At 50.2% G+C, this 13,555-nt stretch overlaps 2 protein-coding genes across 2 annotated transcripts in view; one reads left to right on the top strand and one right to left on the bottom strand.

The window, feature by feature from the left end:
• EFCAB11 (EF-hand calcium binding domain 11) overlaps positions 1-8,254 on the bottom strand; it is a 169,365-nt gene extending 161,111 nt beyond the window's left edge. Inside the window, exons 1-3 of the mRNA XM_068965986.1 lie at positions 8,130-8,254; positions 7,507-7,602; positions 2,997-3,042 (exon numbers count right to left, since the gene is read on the bottom strand). Coding sequence (XP_068822087.1) covers positions 2,997-3,042; positions 7,507-7,602; positions 8,130-8,204 — 217 coding nt within the window. The 5' untranslated portion in view covers positions 8,205-8,254. The remainder of the gene's footprint in view (positions 1-2,996; positions 3,043-7,506; positions 7,603-8,129) is intronic.
• A 1,683-nt stretch (positions 8,255-9,937) lies between these two features.
• The window catches only part of TDP1 (tyrosyl-DNA phosphodiesterase 1), a 70,750-nt gene continuing 67,132 nt past the window's right edge, over positions 9,938-13,555 (top strand). The window contains exons 1-2 of the mRNA XM_068964971.1: positions 9,938-10,050; positions 12,541-13,115. Coding sequence (XP_068821072.1) covers positions 12,545-13,115 — 571 coding nt within the window. The 5' untranslated portion in view covers positions 9,938-10,050; positions 12,541-12,544. The remainder of the gene's footprint in view (positions 10,051-12,540; positions 13,116-13,555) is intronic.

Genomic DNA, 13,555 nt, shown 5'->3' with positions numbered 1-13,555 from the left:
GCAAGCTCCGTGTATTTATGCAGAAACGCTATATAAACAAGAGCATCCAGAGACTCGCTCACTAACTCCCAGAGGCCTCCCAAAGCAGAGAAACCCGAACAGTGCAAAAACTGCGCGAAATCCTTCTGCCAGAAGACAGAAATCTTTCTCGACTAGAAGGTTCACATAGAAACCCAGAAAAAAATACATACAGAAGGTCTCACCAAGAACTTACAATCTAAATTGAAGAGCAAAGAAACAATATTTGAATGTTTTGACAGTGTGAAAAATTTTAATAAGAAATTTAAAACCTGGGGAAATTCCATCAAGTTAGGGAGTTAAAAAAAAAAAAGAAAGAAACAGTGAAGAGTGGGCTATCTCCTCAAAAATATCAATGTTGCAAAAAGGCAAAAAAAAAAAAAAAAAAAAAGGCAAAAACACCTTCTCCTAGAGGCAATATTGTTCACAAAGTCATGTTCAATACGTGATACCAAAGTGACAAGTGGAAGTGTTATTCGCTCAGTTGTGTCCAACTCTTTGCAATCCCAAGGACTGTAGCCCACCAGGCTCCTCTGTCCACAGGATTCTGCAGGCAAGAACACTGGAGAGGGTTGCCATGCCCTCCTCTAGGGGATCTTCCTGACCCAGGGATTGAACCCAAGTCTCCCGCATTTACGGCAGATTCTTTACTGCCTGAGCCACCAGGGAAACCCATGGGATACCAAACTTGTATCCAAAAAATAATCTACTAAACTCTTCTGTATATCCAAAATTTATAAATAAAAGTTTTTTTTCAAAGAAAGAAAAATATAGTCAAAAGGACACAGGAGCCAACTCAAGGAGGCACGCGATGGCCAGTCTCCGATAAGCTGAGCGCTAAAATAATCCAGCATAGTGTGCTCAGCCACTCATTCGTGTCCGACTCTGCAACGCCACAGACTGTAGCCCAGCAGGCTCCTCTGTGCACGGGAGTCTCCGGGCAAGATACTGGAGTGGGTTGCCATCTCCTCCTCCAGGGGATCTTCCCCTGGGCTTGGCAGGCAGATTCTTTACCACTAGCACCACCTGGAAAGCCCAGTTAAGTATAGGAATGAATTATAAATCATCGAAGGCATACAAACTCATGAGTCCTTAGTGATAAAGGAGACTCATCAATCAGGAAGACGGAGTCTCTTGCTTATAGTAAAAATGCCAGGGGCTAACTGAAAGAAGGCCTGGGATTAGAAAACCATTACTTTGCAACCATATGGCAAAAGCTGGATCAGACAAGAATCATAAACGGATACCAGACCCAGGGGGAGATGGTGACGAGAAGCACAACTCTGCAACTTCAAACACGTCTCTCCACAGGCCGCTGCTGAGTGGCAAGGGAAGAAAATACCAAGAGAAATAATACAGTGGAGAAGCCGGACAACATCCTGACCGGTGAGAAAATTAACATCAGCTGCAAGAGACAGACAGACAGGCACCTGCTGCGTCAAGACGTGGTGCCCTGAGAAGGACAGATCGCCCGAACACGATGCTGTCTGAGGACGCAACAGCTCGACCGAACGACAGAGGACTGCCAGACAAGCAAAACAACGAAGAGTGGGCTGTTTCCTCAAAAAAATCAAGGCTGTAAAAAGGCACCAAAAAAAAAAAAGTCTACAGAAGTGTCCTGGCTTAAAAGAGGCTAACGAGACACAGTACCCAGAACTAACTCCAGGATGAGATGAGGGAAGACGCCCTGAAGGGCATAATTAGAGCAAGCGACAGCCCTGGAACGCAGCCAGTTGCTGTCGTTCGGTCTCCAAGTCACGTCCACAGGCGGCGACGTGAACTCCCGGCAAGCGTGCCGAGGCTACGGAGGCTCAGCAAGAAGAGGCAGAAAGCGCTGATGAGAGGGCAGACGGCGTAAAGTGCGGACGGGAAGTGAATCTGGGTGCACGCCTCTGCTCTGCACTGCTTTTATTTTGCAGCTTTTCGTAAGTCGTAAATTGTAATTGGAAAGCCAAGTCCGCGTGCTGTGGACCCCACCGCCTCAAACAACAGGGGCACCTCTCTTCTCCTCCGCCTTTCCCCTCTTCACTCAGTCACCCGGCTGAGCTGAGAAACGGCTTCACGTTGCACACAAAGGCAGACGATGCAAAGCGAAGGGCTCTCGATCCACAGCTGCTGGACCTCCTGGAAGACTGACCTGCTCACACTGTCGCTTTCTCACGTCCCGTTTATCTTCCAACGACTGCGGCCCGGCCTCCATCCCCAGCACACGCTGACACGCCCTTGCTAAAATCACCCAGCGCCCCCGGGGTGCCAGCTCCCCGGGTCCCCTCAGTTCTTTTGCTACTGGACCTTTCAACAGCACTGAACAGCGCGGACCACACCTCCTCCTTGAAACGTCCGCTTCTGCTGGTTTCTGATCACTCTTGAGCTTCCTCGGGGCCCTCTGCCCCTCCTAAGCCTCCTTTGCCATCTCTTCACCCCCTCCCTGGCTTCTGGTGGTTACCGATCGTATGGCTCTCAGCCCACACTCTCCCGCAGGGGGTCTCATTCATTCCCACGGCTTTAAAACCACCCACAGGCTGAAGACTCCCAAACATCTCTGCAGCCTAGAGCTCTGCTCTGAATTCTAAACTCATACAGCCTGACTGCTTTGATGTCCTTGAGCAAAACCTTTCAAACTCAAAATTGAGCTCTTGCTGTCTCCAAACCTTAAATCTTTTCCCCTAGTCTTTCCATTTCAGTAAGTGCCACTTCTGTTCACTCAGCTGCTCAGAAAACCCAGATCATCCGTGGGATGTTCCAATTAGAAGTACCACTCTGTCTTCAGGCTTTTAAATGGTTGAAAATTCTCTGATAATAAACATACTTGTGAATACATTGATTCATCAAAACTAAAAGAACCAAACCTCTTGTTTTGGGGGTAATGGAAACAAAGCAAAGATTTGCTTTAACAGAATGCTTTAGAGTCTCTATGTTTGCTTTCGTTTTATCAGTGTCTAAATAAGGTAGGTAGTAAAAATTAACTTTCACATTACCAGAAGTGTTTGGATCTACTGAAGACATCACAGAATCAGCTTCTATCTAGAAAAGAAAAGAAAAAATAGAATATATAACTTCATCAAATGTTTTCACAGTATAAGTTCTTAATTCCTGGTATGCAAGAAAGGAATGTATGAGAAACCATCTTTGTTGAATCCAACAGACAAACCACAATCATTTTACTGTTCTGTCAGTAAGACACCAGAAGCTAATCTGCTACAGATGCTAATGGCCCCTAAAGCTTTAATCTATTGATCAAAACAGTTAAATCACTCAAAATCGACTTGGCTGTCATATATACAGCATATACTACAAGGTAACCTTTCTGTCTTACACAAGTACAAGCAATTGTTACAATGGGCTCTTCGGCTTCATTTAAAATATTTTCTTCCTGACTGTAATAGTAACAATGTAGAAAACATAAAAAATATTTTTACATTATGAAGAGAAACAATGAAAAAAAAGCCATCCAGTGAAAACCACTGTCCACATTTCCGCCGGGTATGCTTTCCTTTTTCCCGTGCGTTTTTTCAAAATTGGAGTACAGCTGTTTCACAGCATTGTGTTAAGTTTATGCCGTGCAGCAAAGTGACCCGGTCACACACATCCATAGGGCCCCTCTGGTGTGGGCTTTCCTCCTAAGGCAAAGTGACCTGGTCACACACATCCATAGGGCCCCTCTGGTGTGGGCTTTCCTCCTAAGGCAAAGTGACCCGGTCACACACATCCACAGGGCCCCTCTGGTGTGGGCTTTCCTCCTAAGGCAAAGTGACCCGGTCACACGCATCCACAGGGCCGCCCCATCATCACCTTTGGCTTTCCTTCCCACTCAGGTCGCTGCAGGGCACCAGGCAGAGCCCCTGTGCTGTGGAGTCAGCTCCCATCAGCTCTCTGCTTCACACACTGCAGTCTGTGTACATCAGTGCCAGTCTCAGTCCATCCGACCTCCTCCTTTCCTACCCACGCATTTGCAAACATATTCGAGAACGCACTGTGTATTAAGTTTGTGGACCCGCCGTCACTAAGTATTAAAACACCAGCATTTTCCCACATTGCTGCAAGACTTTTACAAACATCATGGAATTAGGATCTTGGCAACATGCGACATAGCTTCTCCACCTAGGATTCCACGCCCTGCACTTTCCTGGTTCTTCCTGACCCTTCCAGAAGACTAGCTCCCGGTGCGCCCTCCTCTTGGGGTCCCCACCGACCTTAAATGTGCAGACGCCCCCAGGCTCTGCCCTCGGGAGAGCGTGCCGCCCTTCACACTCTGCACACCCTTCCTGGCTGGTGCCATCCGCTCGCACACCTGTGAGGAACCCCAAATCTATCTCCACCCTCCCCTCTCCACCCGATTTCAGATTCCTCATGAGGGAGGCAGCACAGCCTGAGAGCTGCTCGTTAGCACCATCGTCACCTCATCATCCAGCACGGGACTTAAACAGCGAGTGCACACGGCTGTATTTAACATGGAGAACCAACGAGGACCTGCTGCAAGGCACAGGGAAGGCTGCTCAAAGTCAGGTGGCAGCCTGGATGCCAGGGGGCACTGGGGGAGAATGGATACACACATACGTATGGCTGAGTCCCTTCACTGTTCTTCTGAAACTGTCTCAACATCGCTGCTCAGCTGTATCCCAACACAAATAGAAAGTGAAAAACACAAAAAACACAGCGCGTGCACTTAGGGCGCTTGCATCTCCTCGGCGTTAGCGCACCGCTGTGTGAGCCCACTGCCCTTCCCCCAAAGCCCGCCTTCGGAGCTTCCCTCTTCTTATCCTTTCAGTCCTGTGGCCGCATCGCTCCGGTACAGTCACCAGGTCCAATCACCGGGACACAGCTTCTCCCACCACCCCGGGGCGCCCCCAGACCCTTCATACCAGAGAAGTCTATCTCCGCTGGTCTAAACAGGCCCAACCTCCTATTACAGTTACCACTAGAACTCCTCACCTTCTCCTCTTTCTGTTCTTAATCTCTGTCTCAGTATTTATCAGAGTTTATAAGTCTCTCTAAACTGGGAACTGCTTCAAAGCGTGTGTGTGCTCAGTTGCTCAGCTGTGTCTGTTGCTTTGCAGCCCCGTGGGTGATAGCCCGGCAGGCTCCTCTGTCCATGGAATTTTCCAGGCAAGAATGCTGGAGTGGGTTGCTGTTTCCCATTCCAGGGATCTTCCTGACCCACATCTCTTGTGTCTCCAGGACTGGCAGGTGGATTCTTTACCACTGATACCCCCTGGGAAGCCCTGCTTCAAAGTAGCATTTATGTTTTATTCATCTTTATATTTCTAGCCAGTTGGAACTGCTCCTCTTACTATATGAGAATATAATAAATTTCATTCTGTAAACGTTTTCATGAATGTAGAGTGATTTATTACATAAAAGTGACTTACAGCTTCATGACCTGCATTCAGGAGTTATTTCATTTGCTCAAAAGCAATATTTAAAAACAAAACCCCAAACCTCAACCTAATATAAGAGTAAAAACCTGTTAGGTTTCAGAGGGAATACATTTTCACTTAAATGTTCATGATGGTTACAAATGATTCTTAAGTGTATAGGTGATTTGTTACATCAGTATTTTACTGTTAAGCAGCCCGTAGTCAACAAGCATTTGCTTTGATTAAAAAGTAAACTCCAAAACCTCAACCGAAAGTAACAACCTGTTAAACTTGATGGTGTGTAGTACGTATGTTACCCTATCACTGTACATGTCATTGAATTCTTCACTTATGCCCTAAAATTAAAACCGAGTGAGTAGATCCGAAAGTAATAAGGGCAGAACGAGGCCAGGTATCTTTCGAGCTGAACCTGGGTTAAACGCAGTGTTTCACAGGCTGGGTCCACGTGGCCGACCTGCTCTGGAATTCCAGCTGAAATGATGCAGGTTAACAGGAGAGCTGCACTTTCTGGGAGGTAGCCCTGACTAGCCCTGAGGACTTCTCTGAGCTCCAGAATCAACCTCACAGTAACTAAGCAACCCCCTGGCAGTTGAACCACTCGGAACCTACCCGAGCTGTTCATGGGACCCAGCTGAATCAACAGAACACACTAACAGTGAAGTTGTGATACACTTAAGCATGATGGAGATGTGGTCCCCGGCTTCGTGGGGTCTGTAATCTGAGACAAGTAGGGCTTGGTCATAAGGCAGAGCTGAGCCCAAGCGGCCGCCGAATCCCTTGGTCCAACGAGGGCAGGAGGGAGGGCATTCCAGAGACAGCCCCGAGCGCTCCCTCGGGCAGATGCCTGCCACTGAATTTCTTACACCTAGCCAAGATCTCGCATCTGATTTATCCAAATTCGGCAGCTTAACAAGAGGGACCTAGGACTAGAATGGATGTAAAGGACAAGGGGAGCACGCAAGGATGGGGAGCCCCAGGAAACCTGTCCGACTGAAGCAGGAGGCTCACTGGAGTTCAGCTCAGCTCTCCTTAACTAGTACAACCTTTCCTGGAGAAGCAAAGCCCAATGAAATTTCAAGTGTACCTAGCACTTATACTTCTAGGAATTAACTCCACAGAGATGCATTCACAAACAGAGATATAGTTGCAAAAGAATGCTCATTGTAGCAATATTAGCAGGAATGAAAAATAATGGAAGCAACTGAAATGACCAAAGCAAGGAAACCAGCTAGAGACGACTAGGCAACTACCTTTTCTTAAATGTACTGTGTGTGCTTTTATGTTCTTCTACTGTCAAGTGAAAAAAGCAAAATAAAATAGGCACACTACGCACCTTCCTATGCTTTCAATAGCATGCCAGGCGTGTTTGTCATGCATAGGAAATTTGTGATGATACACAAGAAAATGGCTAATAATGGTAACTCCTGAGGAGTAGGGAGGGAAGAGATTTACATCCAACTTCATATTTTTCTGGTCAGTTTTAAATTTTTGACTATATAAATGCATTATTTTCATAATTTAAATGGGGCAACTTTTTCTTTTTTTTTAGTTTAAAAAAAAAAAGAAAATCCTGCACGTCCCTTCCTCTGTGAATTCCTGCTGTTATCAACATCCCCCTCCCAGGCTTCTGTCCTGAAACCATGCTAGTATCTCACATTTAACATAATTATTGCCAGCCTTGTGGTAACTTAGTTTTTATAGATTCTAATTCATCCCTTATTTGGGTTCTTAAGAAGAAAGTAAAATTCAGCACTGGACACATCTCTAAAATTGCTCAAAAGGCAATGGTTTGTTTTATAAACATCCTAAGCCAGCCCTCTGCACTTTACTTAGAATCCATCCACTACTGTATTGGGCTTCCCTCGTAGCTCAGTTGGCAAAGAATCTGCCTGGAATGCAGGAGACCCTGGTTCAATCCCTGGGTCGGGAAGATCCCCTGGAGAAGGGAATGGCAACCCACTCCAGGATTCTTGCCTGGAGAATCCCAGGGACAGAAGAGCCTGGCAGGCTACCGTCCATGGGGTCGCAAGAGTCCGACACAACTTGACAACTAACCCACCACCACTACTGTATTCTCTGCGCTGTCCCCAAATACAAAAGAAATTTCTACCTTGGATGGCTTGTAACCAAACAGCATTACAACAGCAACTTTAAAGTCCTCTCTGCTTAGATAGCCTTTGTTATCTTCATCGCATGCTCTAAATACCTAAAGAACATTAAAAATCTTCAGTTAATAAAACAGAAACCATTTGTTCTACTATTTTTATTACAAACATATATTAAGTTTAGACCTGTCAAATCTAAAACTTAGCTGAAAAGTTGGGCTGGGAAGTGAGTTTCATTAATTCTCAAAACACCTTAATGATGTGCTAAAATTTACTCCCCACCCCGCCTCAAAGCGCCAAGGACTTAATCGGTAGGTTAATTCTTTTAAACCATCGGGATAAATTCTACCCAAAATTCATGCTAGAATGAGGAAGGCGAGGCAGCGAGGACGGCTTTGAAAGGCGGGAGGAGAGGTGCAGGTTACAGCTTATTATAAAGAGACTCTGTCGCAGAGAGCAGAAGGGGGTTGGAAGTAGGCAGAACACTGGACGGGGATCCAGAAGCTTGGAAGCCCGCGGCTGGGTCATTAGCCATCACACCTCGGGGCTGAACGAGAGACGGGCGAGGGGATGGCGTGAGCGCCCCGGGTCAAGCCGAAGTCCGAGACCCAGCCCTCCGGACACCTACTTCCACCCACTTCTTGTGCTCTGAGGGACTAGCCTCCCACGTCCGCGGCCGGGCGCCGGCCTGGGAGGAGAACATCGCGATCTCCCCACGCGAGTCCAGACTGCAGAACCTGCAAGCTCTGCGGCCAAAGCGCCCGGGCCGGGACCGCCAGCCCCGCTCGGCGCAGTCCCGGAAGCTGAGCTTCGCCAGGCACCTCCAACGTCCCCTCTCATTGGACAACCTGCGAGCCACTGGCGTTGATCCCGCAGCTCTATTGGCCAGAGACTTTGTTTGGCTACGTTTCCTTGGAACAGTCTACGACAGAGGCCCTCAGGCCCGCCCCCAGCCCTGGCTCCGCCCCTCTAGTTTTATTAACTCTTGGCACAGCCTATGGCAGAGAAGCCCTCAGGCCCGCCCCCAACTTTGGCTCCGCCCCCTAACTTTATTACCTCTTGGAACAGCCTATGGCAGAGAGGCCCTCAGGTCTGCCCCAAACCCTGGCTCCGCCCCTCTAGTTTCTCCCCCGGGGCTGGGACACGTGCTCCTACAGGTACTGTTTTACTGTGTACTGCGTGATTCTTCTGATTTTCTGTTCCCACACCTTGCAGTATTTACTTTTGATCATTTCGATCAACGACACTATGCTAGGCATCATAAGAGACACAAAAAGAGTGTGAGCAAAGCATGAAAGGAACCAATCAAGCCCAGGACTCACGTCCGGATCAGCAAGTCCCAGGTAATTACTCTGTCTGTTCCATCCTCCCGATGAGCCTAGCACTGAGCCCGGTGCCTAGTACAAATCAGACGTTCAATAAACAAACCAAGTGAGCCCTTAGAAGTTTCCATCAAGTTATTTAATCCAGCTTTCTAGGAGGGGTGGAAATTCCAAGAACGGTATCAAGAGCACTGAGTCCAAACTCCATGGCAAACATCCTTACTAAATGCAAGGAATAGGGCAAGGATTCCATTTGGCAAGAGTTTATCTCAGACCCGTCTCCTGGCAAATCAGTAAGATTAAAAAGGCAACACACATACACAGAGGGACACACACCTACTTTAACTAAGAAACCAATATTCGAGGTTGAGTCTGAGGGAGCTTATTTAACCTTTGGTCTTAGAACAGGGCTTACAGTCTGCGCCCCAGGAGAACCCGGAACACGTCTCAGACTTCAGCTTCCTCTAACCTCTCAGCTGACCCTCTCCCCCTTTGAAAAGAACCGCCCCCCCCACCCCCCCACGCTGCCTCGAGCTCCGGGAGCCTGAAATTAGGAGATCCCCCGCAAAGAGGATGCGTTTTGCTGATCAGCTATGAGGAAAGAGGGAAACTTCTTTTCCTCTCTCCTGCTTTTGGCAGCCGTGGCCAGGCGGCGAGAGGACAGCTAAAGGCGGCCGGGACTCCTCGCCTCCCCTCTCTGGAGGGTCCCGCGGCGGTCCCCAGGTGACCCGGCGGGCTTTAGGACCCAGCGGCGCGCGTCCCGGAAGGGGCAGGGGCGGGGCCACGCGGCGCGCGCGGGGCTGGCGGGTTTGAATCGCGCGCATGCGCATGCGCGAGCGCGAGCGCGGGGGCGGGGCGGGGTCCCGGGCGGCCGCGCGCTCCGGGGCTTCGAGGGCTGCGCGCGTGGAGGCCGCGGGGGCCGCGCTGAGCGTCTCCTCCTCCCGGCCCGGTGCGCGGGAAGCCCGGCTCCGGCGCGTCCCCACGGGCCAGCGGGCTTGGAGGCGGGTCCGGAGGGCAGCGGAGCGCCCAGGTGGGGCCCTCCCGGGCCTCGGCGGCCTGCCCTGAGGGGCCCGGAGCCCGCCGGCGCTCTCCTCCGCGGGTTCTACTCCGGCCTCTCGGCGGACGGGCGGCCTCGAGAATCCGCGAGCGCGCCGGGCGCTCACTCTGCTGTTCCCGGTCCGAGGGAGCCGTCGTGCTGCTTCCAGCGGTGGGACTTGCGAGCGTGAGGTGAGGAGGCGCGCGGCACAGCTGTGCCCGGCCCGAGGCAGACGCAGGGGAGAGTTAGCGGCTGTTCTTTCTTTTCCGTGTACCTGCGCCTCAGCGCCCTGCGCCGCCTCCCCTCCGCCTTCTCCAGCCCCCGGGGTCCCCGCAGGAGCCGCCTCCCTCCCCTCCTGTCTCCCTCCAGACCATTCTCCGGACAGAGCTGCTGTTCTGCAGCCTCTCGGTCGCGTCCATCTCTCTGAGACCCATGGCCAGCAGGAGCCAGGCTTCCCCGTCCTTCACCATCTCCCAGAGTTTGCTCAAATCAGGTCCATTGAGTCGGTGATGCCATCCAACCGTCTCATCCTCTGTCGTCCCCTTCTCCTACCAGAGAATGTTGGGATGCAGAGTTGTAGGGAGCCGAATATTTTAGAAGTAAATCGGACAAGGTTCTCCCCTGCTTATTAAAAGGTACTCCCCTTCAGTGTAGCCCTACTCTTCTTAAAGTCCAGGATCTGTAACTTGACTCCTTATTCCCGCCATCCCCCTTCATCTTGGACCACCTCCCTGTCTTCCTTCCCCAGCTCCGGGTCTGTTTTCTGGAGTTAACTGCAGCCTTCCTCTGGCTTGGCCTTTGCAGCTTGGGTCCTTTCACTTGGAATATTCTTCTTTCCCACCTCCACTTTATTTGGCTGTTTCCTTTCCTTCTTTCGGCGCTCAGTTAAATGTTAAGTTCAGGATATTATAAGGGAAAGGCATCTGTGTTACTTTCTCATACCTATGATATGAGAAAAATATAATGAATATTTGTAAAGATATCTTGGTCTTCTTGGCTGTTTTTGTTCCTGTCAGTCTCTTTCTCCCTGAAGTGTAAGCTTTCCTAAGGCAGAAGCTGTTTCTATGCTGTTAATTTCTTATTCCCAGAGCTTGACACATAGAAACTGCTCAATAAATATTTTCTGGACAAACAAACTCTGGGAGGTAGACCTGATACCCGTTTCCAGAGGAGAAAAGTGAGGCTGAGCAGTTAGGTAACCTGCCCAGGTGCGTGTCTACCACCTAGTAATGACCGGATTTGATATTGGAGTCCAGATCTGCCCACCACTGGCCACACCTGGCCTCAGGCGAGACTGATTCCCATGCTCTCCTGATGGCTTGCAAGCTCTATGAGAAGCAGCTGGAAGTGTGAAGCAACTAGCCCAGCTGGGGCTGGGATGGTAGGGGGAGAGGAGCAGCCAGCAGCTTTAAGAGGAGTATACCTTCTCATTCACAATTTTTTTTTAGTATCTAATAGACACTGATGCAAGTTGGCATTTGGTAGTAGAGTTTCTTTAGATTTCTACCCTCCTTGGCCCAGTAGCTTAATGCGGTGTTTGCCGAATTTCATTAATGTGGTTGGTTACTTCCCCAGTTTTGTCTTACTCTCAACAGCTATGCTACTATTTGCTTAATGTTTTTATTTGAACCCACTTTTACAGAAACACTGTCTGTAAGAAGTAAACTTTAGTTACTGTAACTGTCATGGAGCCGTTAGATACCTCCTGCTCACCTTAAACCGAAGTGTTGCTAGTGCCTGCAGAAGAGCCCAAAGCCTGTTGTTTTTTCAAAAGCAGGATTAAAGACATTTCTGCAAACAACCTCCTCCTTGATTAAGCTGAGGGATTGGATAGGAATGGAGAAGAGAGGCAGTTTCAGAAGACAATGGTCCGCTTTTCTGGTTGCCTGATGTCCTCTGCCAGCCTACAGAAGTTGTTTTGTGGAGTTTGCTCGGCGTTGAAATGTTCTTTTGAGGAATTTGTGAGGGAGAAAGTGGTCTTCCCGTCCTATTCCTCCGCCATCTTTATGCTCCTCCGAGAGGCAGTTTCATAATGCGAGGTTAATGTCAGGCCCCAGTCATCTCCACTTTGGGAAACACTGTACTTTGATGACCCAAATGATGTCAGATCTTAGAGTCAGCGCACGTGGGTTGCAATTCTGATTCAAGTGCCTTCAGTTACCCAGAGAGTGATGTTAGACCTGCGCTGTGCCAGATACCACCCAGGCATTTAAGATCAAGATCCAGGTGGAAAGACGGAAGGAGAGGAGAAGGTGAGCGGGGTTTCCGCTGTCACCTTCTTGCCAGGTTCTCGTGGTAGGTTCTGCTCGTGTGCCCTGAACACCCACCCAGCGGCTGATGTTACTGAAAACAGCTCAGCAGCTGGTAGTGTCAGGTGTGCTAGCTATACAGGTGTCCTAAAAGCTCAGGACATGGAACTTGAGAGCAAGAGAGTGAGTGTGCCAGCGTCTGTGCGACCGTGTGGACTGGAGCCCGCCAGTCTCCTCTGTCCGTGGAACCCTCCAGGGGAGAACACTGCAGTGGGTTGCCCTGCCCTCCTCCAGGGGGCCTTCCTGACCCAGGGATCAGATCCCACTGGTTTCTCTCTTAGGTCTCCTGCGTTGGCAGGCGTGTTCTCTACCGTTAGCTCCACCTGGGAACTGGTGAGTGGGAGACAACAGATTTCTGCCTTTCTTTTCCAGAAGCATGATGTCCCAGGAGGGCAATTATGGGAAGTGGACAATATCCAGCAGTGATGAAAGTGAGGAGGAGAAGCCACAGCCGGACAGGCCATCTGCCTCTCTCCTCCCCGACGCTGGGCAGGGGGCCGCCGGGCAGCCGAAGCACACCTGCTCCGAGGCTCGGAAAGCCGCCCACAGGAGGCAGCTGGAGCCTGTGAAATTCAGCAGCACAGACTCAGCTTCAGAAGCTTCGCCTTGCAAAAGACAGAAGAGCGGGTCCCAGGAGGACCTGGGCTGGTGTCTGTCCAGCAGTGAGGACGAGCTGCCTCCAGAGCGGCAGCAGGAGCAGTCGAAGGACCCGCGGCTCAAAGAGGAGAAAGGCCCCCCTTCTCCCAGGGACCGCGCGGCTCGGGGACCTGGGCCTCACGGCCCCCCCACCAGCCGTGGGCTCCCGGAGGAGGAAGATGAGCAGGAAATGTCAGGGGAAGGCCAGGACATCTGGGACTTGCTGGATAAAGGGAACCCCTTCCAGTTCTACCTCACGAGAGTCTCTGGGATTAAGCCCAAGTATAACACGGGAGCCCTCCACATCAAGGGTGAGTGAGGCTGGGGAACGGGAGCCCTCATACTGCGTTGAGGGGGCTCCCCCTTGGTTACACAGGAGGACCACCTAGGAAGGACCTCCAAGAACACTTCTGAATCACTCTTTGGGGAAAATAACCATTTTGACAGGCAGATGGATTTGTTTGACAGCAAACTGTTTCCTTAGGTCAGGAAACCAGTGGCTGCTTCCCACAGCTCAGTAGATCAGGGGTCCCCAACCTCCAAAATCTAATGGCTGATGATTTGAGGTGGAGCTGATGTCATAACAATAGAAATAAAGCGCACAGTGAATGCCATGCGCTTGAATCATCTGGAAACGCTCCCCCACTCCAGTCCGCGGAAAGATTGTCTTCCACAGACTCAGTCCCTGATGCCGAAAGGGTTAGGGACCACAGGTGTGCACCGCCCTAGTGGAAGCCTTCAGACAGTGCTT

This window comes from Capricornis sumatraensis, chromosome 2, assembly GCF_032405125.1.
Source record: "Capricornis sumatraensis isolate serow.1 chromosome 2, serow.2, whole genome shotgun sequence".
Classification (NCBI taxonomy): domain Eukaryota; kingdom Metazoa; phylum Chordata; class Mammalia; order Artiodactyla; family Bovidae; genus Capricornis; species Capricornis sumatraensis.
Note: the sequence above shows the minus strand (reverse complement) of the source record. Positions and strands in the feature narration are given on the sequence as shown.